A 22,550-nucleotide genomic window follows, 5' to 3' on the forward strand; every position below is an offset into this window, starting at 1 on the left:
CACCTGTATTCAGAAACTTAGAAGGGAATGATCAAGTCCTCCTGGGTTTCATGATTCAGAAGCAAGGGGGAGCTGCATTTAGTCACACATGTGATCTGCACTTTAAGGCGGCCAATTTCAAAAAGCTTAAGTAGCTACTGGGTGAGATCTCATGGTCAGAAATACTCAAAGAGAAGGGAGTCCAAGAAGGATGGGAGTTTCTTAAAGGTGAAATACTGAAGGCCCAAATGCAGACAATTGCAACAAGAAAGTGGGAGGCATCTAAAGAATGCTTACAGATGAGCTGAGATTTAAGAAGGGCGTGTATAAAAATGGAAAAAAGGGGAAATCACATGAGAAGCCAACAGTTGCAGGGTCAGCCAGGCTAAAGCTCAGAATGAGCTCAGGCTTGAAAGAGATGTTTAAATAATAAAGGTTTCTTTGCCTGTGTTTGAAGCAAGAGGAAGAACAAGCAAGTGGTAAGTCATTTGTGTGGAGAAGACAAAGAAATGCTATTGGAAGGCAAAACTCCTCAACACTTAGGACAGCTATACAGCTGCAAATAAAAAAAAATTTAAGTGTGTTTTAAATGCGATATATGATGAGACACTAGATGGCGATCATGAGCCTTATGGAAAATTCAATGTACTGTATTTTTAAGAACACTTAAAAAAATAAAAAAGCATTCTCAGAGCAATTTTTATATGTGTGTAGATTCCACCCTACTTTGCCTCCATCTTCATCCAAAAAGAAAATAATGCCCAATCTGGTGATAACATAATAAATGATAACAGAAGGGAGCTGCAGCCCAAGACAGGGAATGAGGTAGTAAGGAAAAACCTAGCTAATCTCAACAGTTAGTCTGTGGGCACTTTAGAAAAGGATGTGGCAATTACTAAGACCCAGCATGGGTTTCTTGAAAACAAGCCATGCCAGACAAATCTCGTTTCTTTTTTGGATAATTACAAGTTTGCTGTGGACATAAATACATTGACATGGGCATAGCCAAGAGGACAGCTGCCCTCCCCAATCAAGTAAATAAATAAAAATACTAAATAAAAAGTAGAAATAATCTGAGTATTTGAGTATTTGACATTGAAAATGCTCACTGAGGTCACTTGGATGATTTTGGGGCACATTCTAGCAACACAACTGGCAACCCAGCAAGGCCCTTTCACTGGGGCAACTGGGGCAACTAACTGTGGTAGAAAAAGGACAACCAAAATTGAGAACATGAAGCACTTTTCTCTGTTTACTTGTTAGGATTTCCCATTTAATAATGGTTTCTATTGTTTAATCCATAAAGGTGATTTGTAGTATTTTAGTGTCAAGTCTGCTCTAAAATATTATTAGCATTAAAATCCAGTAATTCAAACATTCCCAGAGATACTGTGCACATAAAGAAAATTGCTCAAAGAAAAGTTACAAAAACATTTAGACAAACAGGTTTGTAATATTTATTTTCAATGCACATACATAGCATATATACACGTCAGTAACATTCTGTTACTGCTTAACTTTGTTACAGCAGATGCTTATACTAGAACAGCGACTTGGAAATCAAACTTAAATGAGACTGTATTAAAAGAAGAAAATGAATTGCACTTTTATTACAAATTGTTTTCCCAATGCTTCCCCAATGTTGCAAGTAATATGCTATTAAAAATCTCAAGAGTTGCAGTCCATTTGTGCATGTATTCTTTATAATAAATTCAGATGAATTATTCTCCAATTTTACTCTAAAATGGGATAAATTATTGACCTGGTATTACTTAAAGGTTCATTACATGAAATGTACTAACAACTAAGACTTTATATAGCAGCTATTCAAACATATAAAAAGGGCACCATGCTTCAAAATATGGGAAAACGTTAAAAAGGTTTATTGTAAGATAAAAAGTGTTGGCATTCAGCTATAAAGCCTTGTCCACTACTTACATAAATGACTTAAAATAAAGATCACTGCACATAATATAAAGGGCGGGGCCAATGTGTGTATTTTCAGTCACAACAGTATGTCTATTCTTCACAGATGAGTGTTTCCATGACAAACCTGTTCTCAAAGTGTCGAATCTTTCGGCAATTACTTGCTTCACGCTTCTGTATTCCTGTTGTGGGAAAGTGAATAGAATATAAAGATTAAAAAAAAATGATAGTTGCCTTTTATTTCCTGTGAAAACTGTTGTGAGGGATTCTGTCAAACTGGAGACTCTGTAGGTCATTAATAGGGAACTGGGTCAGGCCAACAAGCCAGCTCCGTATCTCCCCCACCCCCAGCTTTGACCACCCACCCATCAATAGGCTGGCATCACAATGACGTGTGCCTGGTGTATGCCAAAGTTTAAAGGAGGTGACTGGAACTGTTACAGCAACTTCCTTTAGAGCTGCTCCCAGCTGATGGGTGCTGGGCCTTCAAAGAGATTCCCTGTGACTTTTTATTACCTGATAGGTCAGTTATAGGCAGAAACTATTCAAAGTGCTGGTGAAAATGTTTTGAATGCAAACTGCTTTTCTAAAAATAAAAGTTCTGTTTTTAATTGGAGGGGGGGGTTGTTTTCCCTGAGAAAATGACTTAAATTCAAGAATTCAAACCACCACCTTCCTTCAGGCCCCTCAGCTGCACTAGGGCATTGATGAGCACCTGCAAGACACATATAAACTACATAGGAGAGTCAAGATAGGAAGGTTGTGAAGGCTGGAGGCTGCAAATCTCTCTGCAAATCTACGGTTGTTGGATGATGCAGGGAGCTGCAGACATTTAATGAACTAAAAAGCAGACACAGCGGCTCTCTCAAGACTTGCTCTGAGCAGTCTTATCGCAAGAGAGTTGCTCATATGTACAGTTCTTGTTGAACCATCTTGATGCATCTGATATTGTTGTCCTTTAATCAGGATCGCCATACCAAGTATAACAAATCTAGGCTCTAGAACAGGCTACCCCTAAATTCAGTTTTGCCCCAGTTTCTGCTGCCAAAGGCAGGCAAATGCAAGAAATGCCACCTTATACCAGGGGTAGCTAACACTGGCTCTCCAGATATTGCTGGACTACAACTCCCATCATCCCTGACCATTGGCCATGCTGGTTCTGGCTGACGGGAGCTGGAGTCTAACAATGTCTGAAGAGCCACAGATCAGCCATCCCTGTCATATTCTTCCTACCCAACTGAAGAGCTGTGGTGAAAGCCTCAACAGTTACTGTATTTTTTGCACCATAACACTCACTTTTTTCCTCCTAGAAAGTAAGGGAAAATGTTTGTGCGTGTTATGGAGGGAATGCCTAAGGGTGGCGGGGGGAGGGGGATCTGCTGCAGTCGTGAGCAAAGGATCCATGGTTCCCCTTCCTTCCCTCCTCCGTGGCTCGCTTTGAATCAGCAAAGCGGGAGAAGAGCCGCTGAGTGGGGAGAAGAGAGGGACAGAGAGCCTGCTTCTTTAAAGGAGCAAAGCGGGAGGGGAGAGGAGCCGCTTACACGAGTGTAAGTGGCTCCTGTCCGGTTGGTTCCTTTAAAGCAAGCAGTAATCAAGATTCAGATAAGTAGCCATGTTGGTCTGATGCAGTCGAAATTTAAAAAATAATAAATCATCCAGTAGCACCTTAGAGACCAACTAAGTTTGTTCTGGGTATAAGCTTTCATGTACATGCACACTTCTTCAGATCCACATCAAGTTTAGTCTTCATTGTTCTGTGTCCCAAACAATGCTCCAGCAAAATTAGTCAATTCTGTTCCAACATACCACGAGATGCTACAACTCATGATTCAGCCCAAGTTAAGCAATTTTTAGTCCCCTGATTTGAATGGTAAATGTTTAAGCTCATGCCTGTCACCCATTGAAAATAATGGTGACTTGGCTTACATCTGACTGGTGCCCACTGCACTGTTGTTAAATCTTATGCAAAGTGCTTGATGCATAAAAGTAGCATGATTCAAACTGGCAAACTGGTTAAACTAAATAATGAAGTACCACATGAAATACGTTTTATGTATTTTGTCCATGAGTTCACCATTCCATTTATACGTTTATTATTACAGTTCTTAGTGAAGTATATTCTCCGAATCAGATCACAGTGCTAAACATGCAATTACTGATATCGCAACAGTGTACAAATCACACACAAAAAAAATTCAATGGCACAAAAAACTGTCCTGAATGCTAAGAGTTGCCATGTGAGAATGTAACTATTTAGCATGAGGGCCAACAAACGCATGCGATTACACCTGAACTGCAGCAAAGTTGCAAAGTCTCAGGCTGTCACAATATGAATACAGAGCACTGGGATGCTACACTTTCACTATTTTATATAAAATAAAAAAATTCCTTCCAGTAGCACCTTAAAGACCAACTGAGTTAGTTCTAGGTATGAGCTTTCGTGTGCATGCACACTTCTTCAGATACACACACGAAAGCTCATACCTAGAACTAACTCAGTTGGTCTTTAAGGTGCTACTGGAAGGAATTTTTTTATTTTGTTTTGACCATGGCAGACCAACACGGCTACCTATCTGTAACTGGAACTATTTTATATGGCACTTAACAGGAGGGCCATCACCCTCAACAGAGTTGAGGTACCTTTCTTTTTCCCATCCACATGCCAACCATACCTTTCAGCATTTCCTTGCGCTGCAATTTGTAGGTCTCTTTGCCACGACAGAGGCGATAGATGAAGAAGCCCAGCTGATCCACATTTTCTATACGATCAGTAACTATCATCTGCTCATGAATCAAGTAGGACTGAGGCAAGTATGTTCCAGCCTGCATCAACCCAAATAAAAGTGCAACAGTATAGTCTCAATAATGTTAATGATGTCAGGTGGGTCGTTTTTACAATTGTTCTGCGGAAAAAAAAGTTCAGTTCTGCAAAATGTGTGTTGGAGGGGAGGGACTTTTTGCAGAAGGTAGAAGGAAACTGCTTTTTAAAAATACTCTATCAATTTTGCAAACTTTAGAAAACAATAAAACATAATAGAGGAGAAATGGTGAACCACATTTTGATGGACAGTTGATATAAATAATAATAGATAACTATTGAATCATATATTTCTGCCAAGGCTAATGTAGGGCAGTTTTAAGATTACTCAAAGCTGCCGAAAGGTTTTTGGCTTAATGCTACCACTATAACACTATTTTTTAAAATAACCATAGCTGGGGTTGCCATATTTCAAACAGTAAAAATCCAGACAGAAATGTTGTTATACTTTTTTTGGGCCAAACTTGTTGAGCTTTTTGGCCAATTTTTTTAAGGAAAATAAGCAAAAACGGCACTACCGATAAGGCACTGCCATACATCCGGATTTTCCCGGACATTTGACCGATTTCCGCCCAGACACAGCTAGAGACAGGAGTATTCTGGATGTGTCCAGGAAATTCCGGACGTATGGCAACCCTTCCATAACTAAAGTTAACTGCAGTTCTCTCAATTTGGACATAATGGGGAACTCAAATTTAAACTGAAAGGTTTGGGCTACTAGCAAAAATGGCCCTCAAGACAAAATTACTTTAAAAAATGAATATTAATAATTTGTATTAAGATTCTTCAAAACAACTGATTAGGACCAGGTTACTTCAGAGACCCCCTTAACTCTTATCTACTCAGTAAGTCACTGTGTTCTGCTGGACAGTTTATCCTTGATATATCAAAAGTATCAGAAGCCTTGTCAACCCCAGCTCCAAGCATCGCTTTCAGCGTGACTTCCCCTATTCTGTGAAACAGCATTCTTGTTGAGAAGTTGTTTGAATGCGTAAACAAGTTTTATGTATATGCTATAATGTAAAAATTAACTGATTATAGACAAGGTAGACTTAAACCACATTCTTCAAACAATGTAAGTTATGCTTTTGAATTGTGTAGTGTAATTATTATTTTTTAAATTCTTAAAATGACTTATAAATAAAAAATTAGCTAATGAAGTTACAACATTCTGCTGCTCTTTCATGTTTACATACACTTATATCTCCAGTATGAAAGTTTAATGATCTAGCTTGAATATATTCAAAAAGAAACGTGAATTTTAATCATACCTTGATGTTGATCAACAACTCCAAAAAGTTTTTAGGCGGCATAACAACTGATGTGTTTAGAGGAATAACATAGCATTTATCCAGGCTGAGGTCAAGGTAAGCTGTAAGTCTCTGATGAGAAGATGTCACAAATAGCATGTTAGTAATTGTAAACATACAAAATTATGTATGAGTAATTGCTACTTCATTTTCCTGCTGAAAATTTCCTGGTCGTCAAACAAAAACATCTTGAAGGTCCCAGGCCACAGAGAGGTTAGGCTGGCCTCAACTAGAGCCAGGGCTTTTTCGGCTGTGGCTCCAATCTGGTGGAACGCTCTGTCACAAGAGACTAGGGCTTGCGGGACTTGACATCTTTCCGCAGGGCCTGCAAGACGGAGCTGTTCTGCCAGGCCTTTGGTCGGGGTTCAGTCTGACTCCCCCTCCCCTTTCATAAGAACTTGCATGAAAGTGGCCTCCCAATTTTTCTCACAGGCCCATATAAGTTCAGCACAAACACTTGGGCCTGGTGAGCATTGAAGATCCCCAACCCTAATCTGCGAGTTGCCATCTGATTGGATTTTATTCTGATCCTGATCTGATTTGAGGATGTATTTTAATTGATTGTCTGATTTTATGTTAATGTATTATACATTTGATGTTAGCCGCTCTGAGCCTGGCTTCAGCTGGGGAGGGCGGGATATAAATAAAATTTATTATTATCATTATTATTATTATTATGCCTGCCTGCCTTTGCAGATATTATTTGTAATGTCCTTTCAGATAAAACAAAACCAGCACTAAGAAAAGTCCAGCCTTCTGTGCTAGTTTTCTGTGGTTGTTTCTTCCTTTTGCAGGGGCGGGGGGGGGGGGGAGAGAGCAGTGTCTTCCACATTGGGAAGCACTAAAAAAAATGTGATCCAATTACCTGAAGTGGCACAAACCATTCTGCCAACTGAGGTTCCCACCACCCCATTTTGCTGCATGAATATCCCAGGCCTAATTTAAGAAGTGCAAAACACAATAAAACCTAGTACTTTTTATGCACTAAATGTTTTCAAATTGTAAATGTGATGGTTTTCTGGGCATGTGATTTAAACTATTTGGAGGAGAATTGTTATTATACAGTACAACCCCCAAGTTCCAGGCATCTCAAGTCATAGGCAAACTATCCAAAATGGTAGATGACACTCAAAGTATGCTTAATGTGATTTTCCTTATTCAACACTCTAAAATAAATATCAGATTAATATGCAGGGTTCTATAATTATGTGTTGGAATTTCAGTTACTACAGTAAGACAACCCAATTTATGCAAGGTAGACAAATCAGAATTTGAGGGTTTTTTCTAGAGCAGTAAAAGAATTGGAGAGAGAGAGAGAGAAGGGGGAAAATTTCATCTAAGAGTAAACTCAAATAGCCACATATCCCATCAGTTGAAAGTACACTGAGGCCACAGTGAGGGTCCCTAACCACTGAGAATGCTGGCTCAGGCTGATAGGAGTTGGAGGGCAACACCTGAAGATCACAGCATCCCCATTCCCATTCTGAAGGAAGGAAGCTGCTGGATGTAACTGATTGTATGGAGGGAACGTCTTGTGAGTTTGCTTCCTTTTTTGTAAAACCGTTAATACCCGGGGAATCTGCGCTCCGCAAGACGAAAAAATCGCAAGACGAAGCAACTCGCGGAACGAATTAATTTCGTCTTGCGAGGCACCACTGTAATAATAATAATAATTTATTTTTCCCCAGCCACTCTGGGCGGCTTCTAGCAAAAGATTAAAAGTACCGTACATTAAAACATCAATCATTAAAAACTTCCCTAAACAATGTGGGTGGGTGACAATATAAACAGTGCTACTCAATCACAGCCATGTTAAAATAATTTGCTTTCCAACTGCTTTCTTTGGGCAGCTCTCACTTCCACTGCAAGGGAGATTAAAGAACTGGAATTTGGGCAAATGATGCAAGTCTGATGATTGTGGGAAGATAAACCATGGAACGCTGAAAAGGTAGTAACAGAAAAGATAATGAAAAAGGGGGTGAGGATGGTTACCTGCACAGGCCCTTAAAAGCATCATGGCAAGCAGTGAATTACTCTCCTCACTACACTATGCAGCAATAAAATGTTGTTCCACACCAATCTGAAGCACTTTTGCACAGGAAGGAAAAAGTGGGAAGTGCCCATGGTAAATTCCAAGCAGTGCAAGGTTCCTGTTTCAGGCTGGGTGAAGCCTAGAACAGTACTTCTGTTGTTTCCTGCTTGGCAGGGGGTTGGACTTGATGGCCCTTGTGGTCTCTTCCAACTCTATGATTATATGAGTAAGATGCACTGCAACTTTTTGCTGCAGGGCCCCCTTGTACTCACATCATAATTTTTTTTTACAAAAATCACTGGTGGGGATCCATCATTTCCTTGTCTGGGACATGAATTAGGGAAGAAAATCAGGACTTTTGTTAAGTACTGAAAATTCCCATTTCCATACCTGCCACATTCCAAACTCCAGGTTCCTAAAAAAGCCTGTTGTTCACAGGCTTTAGAACATGTTCAGTGGTTGCAGTTATTGCAACTGTGTTCTTGCACAGGAACATAGGAAGCTGTATTAAACTGAATCATATCATCAGTCCAGCTAGCTCAAATATTCTCTACTACACAAGGATGATGAACGGCCTGAGCGTTTTTATCTGGGCTCGAGACACTCCCTGATTTTGAATGCGTTGTAGCACTGGCAATAAAATCAAATATACAACAAGTTCTGTCAACTGTCAGTGGCTAGTGGTCCTCCTCTGGCTTCACCTGCCCCATGCTGGCCTCTCTCCAATTTCACAATACAACCTCTGTGCCAGAACGTTCAGCAATCAGTGTCAGTATCTGAGCATTACTGCAGAAGGGCATCATTTCCAATATAGCCTGAGCACTGGATCTTCAATGAACTCATCAGGAGTGTGGCAGTTCCATCATGAAAGGGTAGAGAAGACAGCTGGAGTGTTTTGCAATAACTCATGGCATGAAGCTGCCATCCCAAAGCTCCTGGAGCACTTTGATGTGCCAGTTCCCAAAGGCTACATAAGGCATGGCACATGAGAAGCTGGTATGTGTATGTTGCTTGAGTGTGTGCATTGCTTTTGTGTCACTTGTGGATGCATGTGAGCAGTGGCCTTATTCATGGTGGCACTGCCCTCTCCTGGCATGCAGCCTCCAGAAGACTGGTCAGGAACAAATAAGATCCTCAGGTGAAAATACGTTGCCTACCCTAGTCTATGCCACCTGGCAGCAGCTCTCCAGGTCTCAGCTACAAGCGTTTCCCAGCCCTGTCAGAGTTGTCAGGGACTGAACTACAGCCCTACAGCCTGCTTTTGAAAGTCAACACAACCAATCCATGGCTACAAACAAGCATATGGCAAGAAACTCTCACTCGCATTACAGACTGCCCCTTACCCGGTGAAAGTCATGAACGATATCAGCTGGATCACTGTCAGCAAATTCTGGAACAGGCACACTGATGAACTCCACCTCCTGCTCCTTGAGGATTTGAATGTTCTCTTCAATGATCTGGTAACGGGGAGCTGGGGCGCCTGAATCTGGCTCACTTAATGTTAAGCCATCCTCAATATACTTTATTCCACAGAAGTAAACGCCATTTTCCTAAAGGGCAAAGTTAAAAGTGAAGCAAATATTATGCAAGCTTTCAGGCACTTATAATCACCCTTAAACCATTAATATGTACCAGACCCCTTCCTTATGCACTAAAGTGCTATTTTTTCTTTCATCTCAAAGCTGTTTCAAGAAGCATAGTGAAGGGAAAGCAGGGCATGAAGGGCAGGTGTAACCCAGGCAGGTCCATGTGTCCTGCTAGAGACAGGAAATTTCTGGGGGGAAATAAATTACAATAGCTGGAAGTTTTAAAGTCAATTAAAATACTGTGGGAGTGGTTTGGGAAAACAGAAATACATACATTATGGATTCTCTTCTCAAACCTAGACTTACATCTCCTAAGCTTACATTTTTAATGTTTGATTTTTATTATGCTTTTATGAATTGGAAGCCTCCCAGAGTGGCTGGGGCAACCCAGCCAAATGGGTGGGGTAAAATTATTATTATTGCATGTTCTTAAAAGCAATAAAATATCACATATAACTTACTGTGTTTTTGCAAAATGCCCTGGAAGCTTTGCTATAAATATTTATTATATCCTATTTTCTTATCAGGAAAATTTAGATTAAAAATAAAATTTAACAGTTTAAAATTGAAACTATGAACACTGTAGAAAATAAATAAAAGTTTTATTATGAAGGTTTGGAACCAATATTTAGACCAGCATTATGCTGAAGAAACTTTGGTTTTTAGAGGGGAAAATTCTAAATATTCTTTTACTTAAGTGTTTTCCTATAGAAAAAATATTCCTATTAGTCATGCTTCAAGTATGAAATCAATAGATGTTAATTCAGTTTTGACTAAGTCTGGATTCAACTCAATGTATTGAAAGAACTGCAATAAATTTGGATATTACTATAGCATAATTATAAACAGGAAGCTGATGTCATGTATGCACATAATTGATTCGTTATCTTGAAACCTGAATTATTTATATCCTACTCCATCAATTTTCAATATAGAATTGAAAATAACAGAATAACTCATTTATTTTGTCTCATCCAATCATCATCTTTCAGATGTATAGCTTTGGATTTTGAACTTTAACTTTGAGCTTCAAAGATTTGAAAAAAAAAAGAAAGAAAGACGTTACCCAGTTTTTCATGTTAAGTTTATTCCCTGATTGCACATATGCATTTTTCAAACATACATCACATTTTTCATTTGATGCACAATATGGAGGAATCTGAAGGGTGTTATAGGCTATAGTGTAAATATGTTTGTAGTCATGTTGCAGGGGCCATATGGTTGATATGAGACTACTCCTTTAATCAAATACTTGAAGTGTTCTGCATTCTGAAGCTTTTAAAGTAGTTTCCAGCACCGAATCCCTACTTAGCAATTCAGAGAATTCAATCACCAATCACTAACATTATTGCCTTTGAAGCTTGTATCTAGTTGTTTTGAAGCAGTGAGTTGGCTGAAAAGATATTTCAAAACAATGATTGAAAGAGGATTTCATATATAGTTTTGAAAAACTTTTGCACTATTTTTTATTTTCTCTCAATTTTCTCATTTTTCTAATGGAAAAGTTCATTGGGGGGGGGGGAAACAGATCACCTCCCAATCCCCACTCCCTCATACCCTTAAGCCAGGGGTCAGCAGGGGGCCAGTCCACTGTCCCTCAGACCTTGTGGGGGGCTGGACTGTATTTTGAAGGGGGGGGGGAATGAATGAATTCCTATACCCCACCAATAACCCAGATGCATTTTAAATAAAAGCACACATTCTACTCATGTAAAAACACGCTGATTCCTGAACCGTCCGCGGGCTGGATTGAGAAGGCGATTGGGCCCCCTGGGCCTTAGTTTGCCTACCCATGCCTTAAGCCTTCCCATCTTGCCTCTGCCTCAATCTGTGCTCGGTGCTTAATGGAAGAAGAGAGCTTACACAGGCTTGCATCTGTGCCTGACAGTGCCTCAACTCTCCCAGTTCTGAGCTTGAAGCACCTATCTGTAGCTGAGCTTGCAGCAGCCATTAGATGCAGATGCAGAAGAAGCCTCTATCCTCCCTCTATCTCTAATTTGTTGGGGGAAGGTTTGTTTCAGCTCTCAATTCCAAGCTTGAAGCTGGAAAGAGGAGCAGATTTATTATCCCTGAGCTCATGCAAAGTTTCAGAGACCTAGCTTTGGGAAAGAAGTGTCCTAACAACAACTGATTTGGGGCTGGCAAGTAAAACCAGTCCCCCCAAACTGATGATCCCTGGCCATACATGTTAAATGCAGGAACTTTCCTTACAAAAAGATTAAAATTAACATGTGAATTAGCTCTAAGTATACAAGGGCTAGCGGTTAAAATATGTTGGGGATTTTACCTTCACCTTTTTTTTTAAAGAGCAACTAGCAGAAAATTGACAAAATAGTAGCAAGAGAACAATTAAAGTATTTACTCATTTAAGTAATATATTCAACCTACCTGGAATGCAAAATACTTGTATAGATAGGCACCCCCAAGTATCACCACAGCAAGCATAAAAGCTAATCCAAAACACATACACCAACACCAAGCCCTCCTTTGTGCGATAGGTACCACGCCCTCTGGATCCTAGAAATATAGAAAGGGAAACAGTAATCAGTTGTGTCCATCAAGCTTTATAAGGCCATATAGATGCATGGATATGTGGTTCTTTGTAAAGGCATAGGGTGATACCAAACTAAATCACAGTCAGAGAGTACACTCATTGAAATCAAAGTAGATACACTGTTTACTTCTAAGTAAAAGTGATTAGTATGAGAGCTTTGAATTGTTATCTTGTATATTTTTTAATATTGAAATTGCTATACAGTGGTGCCCCACAAGACGAATGCCTCGCAAGATGGAAAACTCGCTAGACGAAAGAGTTTTCCGTTTTGGAGGTGCTTCGCAAAATGAATTTCCTATGGGCTTGCTTCGCAAGACGGAAATGTCTTGCGAGTTCCTGCGGGTTTTACTTCCTCCCCCCCCTTTTTCTAAGCCGTTAAGCCGCTTATCCGCTAAGCCGCTAATAGCGCTAATCCGCTAAGCCGTCAATGGGCTTGCTTCACAAGACGAAAAAACCGCTAGACGAAGAGACTCGCGGAACGGATTCTTTTCGTCTTGCGAGGCACCACTGTATAACCGGGGGGGGGGGGCTTCTGGGGAGGGTCATGGCCTTCTGGGGAGGGTCATGGCAAATTGACCAACTTTTATCGACAGCTCACCAACAGAGATAATTACATGGTGAATGATGAAAGCCAAAGCAATCCTGGTTATTGAAATTCACTCTAGAGATAAAGAGTAAATGGGGGTTAACCTGAAAAAGCTGCTGCCTGAGTCAGAAGACTGAGAAGCTGCCAGCTCCTAGAAACCCAGACTTTGGGGGGGGGGACTTAAGAGGGAGGCACCAGCATTGTGTCCGGAGGTGTCACTTGCAGTTAAGGTCAGAAAGCCTCCCTTTTCCTAATTATCATGAATTATCTCTGAAATTGAGAGGTTTAGCTGTCTGTCAGTGGAAATTTACATCTGGTGTGTAAGCTACTTTCTGATTTTGAGAAGAGTCAATTATAAAAGGCTAAAGACAAAACAAAAAGCATGCTTTAATTTTTTAATCCAATGAAGTTTTTAAATGGGCAAAGGAGCTCTAAGTGTTCTGTTTTTAATTTTCTACTTCCCTACAGAAGATTTGCCTTGAAATGGAAAGTAATTTCTCTACTTAACAGTTCCTCCCATGGGAAATGAATTTTGGGAGAATGCTGTGAAGATCTTATGGTGGAGGTGGGAGATTGAATTTCTTACGGTAGAAACTGTGAATATCTTAAGGGAGTGGCTGGGTTGAACCATTAACAAGATCAAGTACATTCAGTATGGCAAATACATTGCTGGGCATTCCAATGACTGTTGGCATCTTACAGCAATTATTGGATGAGCAATTAAGAGAAATTAGAGCTGAAATGATAAAATGGGAAATGAAAGCAGGATGAAATAGAAAATGGAATTAGAGGACTCAAAGGCTATGGAAAACAAGACTGATAAATGACTGCCAGAATAGGAGAGTGAAATGGTATAATTGACAGCAATAATGGTGAAATGGAAAGGTCCTTCACACAGTGTCTAGGAGGAATGAAACAGCCAAGGAGTGCAACAAGGCCATGGACGGAGAGATCAAGAGACATCCTAAATTGGCAGAAAGAGTGTTGAGAAAGAAAGGATTCTGTGTACAATTTGGAGTGAACTCAGATGGAACAGCTATCAAACCTCAAGTGCTTTTCTTGGGGGGTGGGGGAAGAATAGAAGAAGCAGAAATGGATTTCCCCCTCTAAATTAGGGTGGAAAATCACAGCAAATACTATTATATAATGAACACACACTGTTCATATAATAAAGTGTATTTAGTGCAGAAAAAGCAATGGCATGGGTTGTGTCCAGATTAGGCTGTTCATTGTACATGGGTCACTGTTTCCATGTGCACACTTTCATCCACACATGACAGCTTGCAATTTTTATCTCAACATCCACACTAGTGGGCAACGCTTTATGGGATGTACTTGCACTGTATGCTATTGTCCCCTCCATTCAATTAGCCCTTCCTGCCCTCCTTAAATTCCAGAAACCTGAGGTGCACTTTGGGCATGCTTGCAAGTATCTGAGAAAGATGCTTTGTCTTGAACATCAAGTAACTGAAAATTGGTCACAACTCTGTAAGCGTATAATCATTGCCAAGCTGGCCCATCCCCCACTTCCAAGCTTGTGCTGATTAGACATTTGCTCACATGCACAAAGCTATGCTGGCTGCATCACTGGCACTGTAGGGATAAATCTAGCTAGAAAGCAAGCGTACACTCAAACATTTCCTTTTTTTAATACACATTTTTCAATATACCTGATTTGCAAAGGTATGTGTGTGTAGTGAGGCGAGGTGAGAATATTCTCTGCTAGAAAATTCTCTGGAGAATAGTCTCCACAAACTGTAAATTCTGATGCAAGAACCAGTTTTACAACTCACATTTTAAAAATCTAGTAAATAATAACTCAAGCTGTGATATTGCCAGTGTAAGTAATGAATAATGGGGTTTTTTTATCCAGTTACATTGTTTGGCATTGTGTCATTCACCATTGACAGTTCTGAAATTTGAGCTACAGAAAACATTTTTTTAGTTTTAAAAATGCTATTCATTTAATCTGATAAACATTAGAATTCGTATGTATTTCAACTATATGTAACAGCCTTTTTCTATTTTGGTGTGACCTTATTCTTAGCAATTCCATACCCCTGGCCATACAGTGTGATTTTTTTACAGAAAGTAGCTTTAATGCTTTATACACTTAAAGTACCCAGGCCTATAAAATTACGTGTAACAGCATATGAGGTGGCCTTGATTTAAACAGCTTTTCATTTCTATATTATTATTTAGTGCCAGTAACTGGTTTCTGCAGTGCCATTTAAAAGAGAGTGACATACTGAAATATATTATCATATAATGATAATATATTTAATGTTAATGGTTTCTTTTTATATGTATGCATAAAGTTTTGTTTATCAAGCTGTGTTTTAGTCACCAAAACACTTAAGTGTTAGAGCTATTAGAAGCACAGGATAGCCTATTACTGAATTTACTTGTATCAAACCTTAACATGCCAATTGTATTTTTTGCCTTGTCCTATAACATGTACACGTTCTAATGGAAGAATAAAATATGATTTAACTACTGAGTTTCCTTATACCAAACCTTAACATGACAATTACCGGTGCCATCACGTTAGAAAGGTGAATTCTCCTATTTTAAATGAAAATTCTCTAATATTCTCAGTAATTGAGAATATTCTTGAGAATTTAACATCACTGTGTGTGTGTGCATGCACGTGTGTTACTGCAAAGCAGCCAAGAACTTGGAGTTACTTGCAGAATAGTCTGTCACCTCCGTGCACCCCTTGTTTTCCTTTCCTGACTCCATTTCCTGCAATTTTTAAAATTAAAAAATACAGTTGTTTCATGCAAGAGCAGTTCTGTGCAAAAGAGATTTTAAAAATCAACAACAATCACTATGAATACGCCTTCAGCAACAGCCAGTATAAAAAGAGAAAGCTGCATCCTTTCTGTTGGGTTGATGAAACTCAAATAGGAGCGGGTGAGGCCACCACATATGAAAAAGAACCCGCCAATACTATATGTTCCACGGTGTCTACTATCAGACAACGTTCAACTTTATATTTGATTTTCTTCCCATATCAGATTATCTTCAGACTGGGAAAATCTGAATTTAGTGAGGGAAATGTACTGTTACGTGCCACTCCAATCTCTAAGCAGTGAGAGAATCCAGGGGTTCCTGCGCTTACCCAAAGCTTGGTTTTCTTTGAATGAAGGTCAGCATTAGCTCTGCAGCAAATCTTATTTATATTCCCTTATTTCATAAAATTCATACATTGCTTGATTGTAAAACCCTAAAAGTGGTTTACAAAATGATAACACAGTAAAATCAAGAAAAAAATCACAACCCTACTTTAAAACAAACAGAAGTTAACATAGTGAAGCAGATTAAAATTACCTAGCTCTTGCTTCCCCATTCGTTTCCAAGGGAGCCCCCAAAATCCAGCACAGAGCAAACATTTTTCTGTCTCCAGCACAAAAACCTCAGGTTACAAACACTTCAGGTTACAGACTCCACTAACCCAGAAGTACGGTTTCACATTAAGAACAAATTAACCAGAGGTACCACTGTACCTACTTTTATCTTCCAGCCAGGTGGGGTGTTGACACCCACCCATTTATTTCTATGGCAACCTCTTTAGACTGGTAAATTGCAGTACTTAAACAGGCAACCAAAGTCATTACCTTAACAAAGGAACTGGTTTGGCTTGTTTCCTCTTATATATTCTGCCCCATACATAGGATCACAGGTTTGGAAGGAGCACAGAACATCATTCAAACTGCTCCCCACCCAAATAAACCTCTCTTAAGAGTACAGGCATACCTTGGTTTTCAAACAGCTTAGTTCTCAAACATTTTGGCTCCTGAATGCTGCAAACCCAGAAGAGAGTGTTAGTTTGTGAGTTATTTTTGGAAGCCAAACGTCTGACGGGGCTTCTTCCACAGCTTCCGATTGGCTGCAGTAGCCTCCTGCAGCCAATCAGAAGTCGCACTTTGGTTTTCAAATGTTTTGGAAGTCAAATAGACTTCCAAGGTACGACTGTAGAGGCTACCACCACAAAAAAGCACTATTTCTGTTCTTATCCTGAAGCAAAGTTCTTAACCCGAGGTACTATTTCTGGGTTAGCGGAGTCTGTAACCTGAAGCGTATGTAACCCGAGGCACCACTGTACACCAGGCACATCCAAGAGGCAGATTGCGATCTACCGGTAGATCACTGGGACGCCTGTGGCTCCCCCCCAAAGAAGCTCAACAACTTTGACCTAAACCCCCCCGTTTGACCTGAACTGCCAGTTTTTAACTCTGTGAGTAGATCGCAGTCTCTTGGGAGTTGGCCACCCCTGATGTACACTAACACTGAAAGAAACAAACATCTCCCAAAGTGGTGCTCAACCTGATTTGAATTTAAAGCATCTCTGCAGGAAAATGCAAGAGGTCAAAACGGTTTATTTACTACTGCAGTGGTATATCGCCCTATACCTGCAAGTCAGACAGACCCAGATGCTTCCAACATCCAGCACAGGATATTTATGTCTCTTTCTCTTCTTCTTCCCCACTTTTCACCATAGTCACCTAGAGAGCCGGGATGTTTCCAAAACGTAGGCTGATAGTCTCTGTCTCCACAGGATCCTTGGTTAGGTACACTGTGCAGATCTCCATATCCACAAAGCAAGTACCATGTTGCAGTTTGCCGTCCTCTACTGGGAAATTCAGCTGGATCTCATGCTCTACCAACTGAGCTATTCAAGCCAGGACTCTTGGTGAAACTGCTCACTAACCACAAGCTGTACCCAAGCTTTCTCGTATTCTTTGGGGATTGTTTCCTGAAAGAATCCTCAACACAAGGAAGATGGATTGCATCTACTTCACTGGGCTGTAGCCTAGCACAGGTAGTGATGTCTCAATGGTTATTATAGTTCTACACATAACTTTTTTCCAAAAGGTACACCTGAATGGAACTGCATCACCAACATATATTATTCAGATAATGGAAAGGTGTTGGGATCCAGTGCATCGTGCCCAACATGTTACACTCATAAGTTAGCAATTTCAAACAGCCTGTTCTAAGCATGACTTAGGTCTGTGGCCTCATCTGCATTTTCTGCTAAATCAAACCATAGCTAAGTGTGAATGAGAAAGAGTGCAGGCACAGCAGCAAAGGTTAAAGCTGCTTTGCTTCTCTCTTTGTCTTGCCCCATTCATAACATGGCAGCAGCAGGATTGCAAGAAAAGTGAAGCAGCTGTAAATTTTGCTGAGTACATTCACACTAACTCATTAAATTGGCTTAGTGTGTTACATGGAAAGTGGACCAGTAAGTTTTCAGCACTGTTAGCATGGTACTGAGTCTACACTGCCAGGTAGATAAGGACAGCAACCTAAATTGGAGCATGTAAAAATATATGAAGTCACTATTCTCATACAATATTTCATTTAGAGTATATACATTCATGCATTCCGCAGGATTGTTTTAAAGGAGGTCAGGATATGTGGATTACCCCAGATAGGTAAAGGTAAGAAGGTAAAGGACCACTGGACGGTTAAGTCCAGTCAAAAGCGACTATGGGGTTGTGGGACTCATATCGCTTCAGGCCAAAGAAGCTGGCGTTTGTCCACAGACAGCTTTCTGGGTCACGTGGCCAGCATGATTAAACCGCTTCTGGCACAACGGGACACTGTGACAGAAGCCAGTGCATACGGAAATGTCATTTGCCTTCCCGCTGCAGTGGGAAGCACTGGCGTGCTTTTGAAGTGCTAGGTTGGCAGCAGCTGGGACAGAGCAACAGGAGCTCACTACATTGTGCAGATTTGAACTGCTGACCCAAGAGGCTCAGTGGTTTAGACCACAGTGCCACCCGTGTCTCTTTACCTAACCCCATATACAGTGGTACCTCGGTTTTTGAACAGCTTAGTTCTTGAACTACTTGGAACCCGAATGCTGAAAACCCGGAAGTGAGTGTTCCAGTTTTCGAACTTTGTTTTGGAAGCCGAACATGCTCCGCTTTGAGTCCTGAGCGTCCATTTTTAGTGTTGCGCTGCTAATTTGTGTCCTACCATTGTAATTGAAAAGTTCCTCTTCCAGTTTTAGTATTGTGCTGCTAATTTGCGCCCTACCATTCCAAAAGAAGTATTCTGTTTCTGAGGTGTTCTGAAGTGATATTTGGATCTTATATTTCCTGCTTTTGTTTTTGCTCTTTTTTGTATTTTTGTTTGTGTGGCTTTTTCATTTTTGTGGCTGACTTGTGACTTTGTTTTTGTAACTGTGTAGAACCCTGTTCAGCTACTGATCGATTGATTGTGCGACTGCGGAAATGAATAAAAGCAGCAAAGGCAAGAAAACCATTGACATTGTTTACTGCTTTCATTTTATGGATGAATGGTCTCGTTAGATACTAAAATTAATGTTAAATTTCTGTTTTAGGGGTTGTTTTTAAAAGTCTGGAATGGATTAATCCATTTTGCATTACTTCCTATGGGAAAGTGTGCCTTGGTTTTGGAATGGACTTCTGGAACGGATTAAGTCTGAGAACCAAGGTACCACTGTACTGAGTAAATTAACAGCAAATGGGTCAAAATCTACTTGCTATGCCACTGTACTCCTAGTCTATTTCCTGGCAGCAATCATATGTAAATACCTAATTGAGACCAGCGAATCTGAGCCATGCTATGGCAATGATAGGGTCACTTGTGCCCAGTCAAGGTAATCCATCATTTAGCTTGTGCTAATAAAAATGTATTTTGGTATTGATTATGATTGATGTTTTAATGAATCAAGCCTCTCTCTGCAGTTAGCATGTTATCTGAATTAAGTTTTACATAGCTTAGACTCCACCCCCCAGGAAAAATCTCTGAAACAGCTGAACATTTTAAAAAGTATTGTTGTGGAATGGAGAGCAGAAATCCTTCAGCCACCTTCCCAAAGCCAAGTAAACAGTCTCCAGACTTTGCAAATGAGGTGCCAGGACTGTGGGACAAGGCTGGAGCCCTCATGCCGCCTTCCCTCAGTGACCCGACTTTGGTGAAGGCAGAGTGAGGGCTTTGGGAATGTCCCAAAACCCAGTAAAGGAGGCACCACCTCACTTACTGGGGTCTGGAAAAGTCACATGAGGGGCCTGGAAAGCGCTCAGGGCCCTCCCAGGACCCCAGTATGCAGCCCCCTACCCCACTGGAAGGCGGTTCTGGAGGTTCCCAATTTTGCCTTTGTGCGCGGACCCCTGTAACCGAACTCTTGTGTAAGTGGCAGGCCCACTGTACAGAAGTGTAGGCATCAAATCTGTTCATTTTCCAGGTAATGTTCCAGGCAAGGCAAACAGTGAAAAGTGTTGGGCAAGGGGGATTGCTTTTGGCTTAGTCCAGCTGATTCTGTAGCTCTTGTTATGAATCAAGATAAAATTGAGTCAAGAGAGGAAGAGTGAAACAACACCAACATACCAGGAAAATTTGTATGTTTGATTTCCTCCTTTAATTTCCTTAATACTAGGCCCTTGCTGGATAACACAAACCAGCAACTCAAGGGAAATAAAAAAGGGTCATCCCTATCTCAACCCCACAATAAACTCTTTAGATCTTGGATCCCAAGTAAGGAACAGTGGGGGGGAAGCAGCAGCTTCTTGAACAGCTGTTACAAAGACCAAATTTCCACATCAAATGACAGCACCAACTTTGCAAAAGATCTTTGGTCTACTGCAGCTAAAATATCAGAGGAACTGAAGATAGAGTTGGAATCTAACACAGCATACTGAGCAGATCTAACTGTGCCAATTGATAGTGAAAACATTTTTAAAAAATAAAACTCACTAATCTCATAATTAATTTTCCCCTCCATTTTGAAGAACAATTGTGTATCCGTTTTCCAAACTGCTTAAACCCAGGAATGCCAAATTTGGAACCATGGCAAGTTTCAATAGCTTGATGAATCCTATTTCCTCTTTGCTGTAGTAATGTATATACGTATAGTTGCAGCTTAGAAAACTATAAAGTGTAAATATGAACTGTTTAGTCTTTAGAAAGTCTGAAAATGCCAGACTATTTTAACTACCATGTACCATCATTATAAAATGGTAACCTAAAACTTATCAGAATGCTGCGAGACAGTTTTAACTTGACTGGGATTATGGAAATTAAAGGGCTCGTCCACTGACTTATTGGAGATTAAATTCATTGCTTCACTGCATAAAACTAATGATTTACTTGATGTCATCACAATTTGGTACAATATGACTATCACGTGGCAATGTGAAGAGCAATTATTAATTTTCACATAGGTTTTCCTTGATTACAGACTACTTCATCAGCTACATTCAGTGTGCTTTTCAGCGGGCAGAAATATAGGTGTAAAGAAAACCGGTGACACTCCCTGCGCTTGGAGGAAATGCCAGCCATGAAGCTTCCGACATAATAGATCTGTTTGTCTTCGCTGTTTTTGCGGCAACATCCTACCCGTCTGGAAACCTGGCACAAAAACGCTTCACCTTCCTCCGTCTTGCTGCTGCCAGAGACGCGGCGACCCCAGCAGGACGGATCTGCCCGCGCCCGTCTTTCCTTCCCGGCTAGCGAGGCAACTGCGGCGGGGCGGACCGAGGCCCCCTCGTGGGCATCCCCAACCAAGGGCCCCGCCGCCCCCCGGACTGAGGCGGCAGCTCCCAGCGCGGCCCGGAGAAAAGGAGGCCGCCCAAGAGCAGGGGGCCAAGCTCGGCGGCTCTTCCCCAGTCCGCCATTTTAGATCCGCCCCGAGCTCTTCCTTCGCCTCTCCGCGGCGCTGGCAAGGCGCTGGGCCGGGAACCCGCCGCCGCTCTCGGCCCCGCAGGCCTCCCTCCCGAAGGGGCCTGGCGACGGAGCCGCCGCCCCGGCCCCCTCGCTCACCTTGGCGCCGGGGGGCAAGATCAGCACTTGGCTGCAGCCGCCCTCCTTGCTCTCGTCCTCCTCCTTGCGGCCCGCGGCGTCCTTCTGCGCCAACGCCGAGTTGAACGACACCTTCACCATGATGGCGGCGGCTGAGGGGCGATCCCGGGGCTGCTGGCGGCGGGTGGGGCTGGGGCCTAGGGGCGCGCCGCTCCTGCGCCTCTGCCTCCCTGCCCTGCGCTCTCCGCCTCCTCGCTCCGGCGCCCAACCAGCCCGGCAAGCCACCGCCGGAGAGGGCGGGCCCAGGGAGGAGCCAAGGCGGCACCGGGCGGGCGGGAGCTGCCTCTGGAGCGACCCGCAGGAGAGCCGCGCCAGAGGGGGGCATTAATAATAATAATAATAATAATAATAATTGTTTGTTTATACCCCGCCCTCCCCAGGCAAGGCTGGGCTCAGAGCGGCTTACAAGCAATAATAAAAACACGATGAATGATTACAACTTAAAAACAAAAATAAAATACAACATTAAAATAATGGAACATTAAAATATTTAAATGTAGCCTCATCGCAGGAGGAGAAGGAAAAGAAAAAAAGAGAGAGGGAGGGAGGGAATCAAATTGGCTCCAAGCCAAAGGCCAGGCGGAACAACTCTGTCTCACAGGCCCTGCGGAAAGAAATCAGATCCTGCAGGGCCCTGGTCTCATGAGGCAGAGAGTTCCACCAGGCCAGAGCCAGAGTTGAAAAGGCCCTGGCTCTGGTTGAGGCTAATCTAACTTCCTTAGGGCCAGAGACCACTAGGGTGTTGCTATTTATGGACCTTGAGGCTCTCCGTGGGGCATACCAGGAGAGGCGGTCCCGTAGGTATGAGGGTCCTAGGCCGTGAAGGGCTTTAAAGGTCAAAACCAGCACCTTCAACCTGACCCTGTACTCCACCGGGAGCCAGTGTAGCTGGAAAAGCACTGGGTGAATATGCTCCCATGGCAG

General features: G+C 41.6%; 1 protein-coding gene across 1 annotated transcript; it reads right to left on the reverse strand.

Annotated features, from left to right (window-relative positions):
- Positions 1-1,412: 1,412 nt before the first annotated feature.
- On the reverse strand, positions 1,413-21,746 carry ITM2B (integral membrane protein 2B). The gene is made up of 6 exons (XM_081849609.1): positions 21,588-21,746; positions 12,040-12,168; positions 9,409-9,615; positions 5,995-6,105; positions 4,578-4,728; positions 1,413-2,087 (listed from the first exon to the last, which is right to left on the reverse strand). The coding sequence occupies exons 1-6, from the start codon at positions 21,705-21,707 to the stop codon at positions 1,999-2,001; spliced, it is 807 nt and encodes a 268-aa protein (XP_081705735.1). The 5' UTR covers positions 21,708-21,746; the 3' UTR covers positions 1,413-1,998.
- Between the last annotated feature and the right edge of the window lie 804 nt (positions 21,747-22,550).

Source organism: Podarcis erhardii, assembly GCF_964252035.2.
Source record: "Podarcis erhardii genome assembly, chromosome: 1".
In the NCBI taxonomy this organism is placed as follows: domain Eukaryota; kingdom Metazoa; phylum Chordata; class Lepidosauria; order Squamata; family Lacertidae; genus Podarcis; species Podarcis erhardii.

Bases quoted from the DNA above. Each gene is read 5' to 3' on its own strand.
- ITM2B (XM_081849609.1), bottom strand. From the start codon at position 21,707: ATGGTGAAGGTGTCGTTCAACTCGGCGTTGGCGCAGAAGGACGCCGCG. The intron at 12,169-21,587 runs GTGAGCGAGGGG...CTATATTTCTAG, and splicing joins TCTTGCCCCCCGGCGCCAAG to GATCCAGAGGGCGTGGTACC. The intron at 9,616-12,039 runs GTAGGTTGAATA...TTTGCCCTTTAG, and splicing joins ACAAGTATTTTGCATTCCAG to GAAAATGGCGTTTACTTCTG.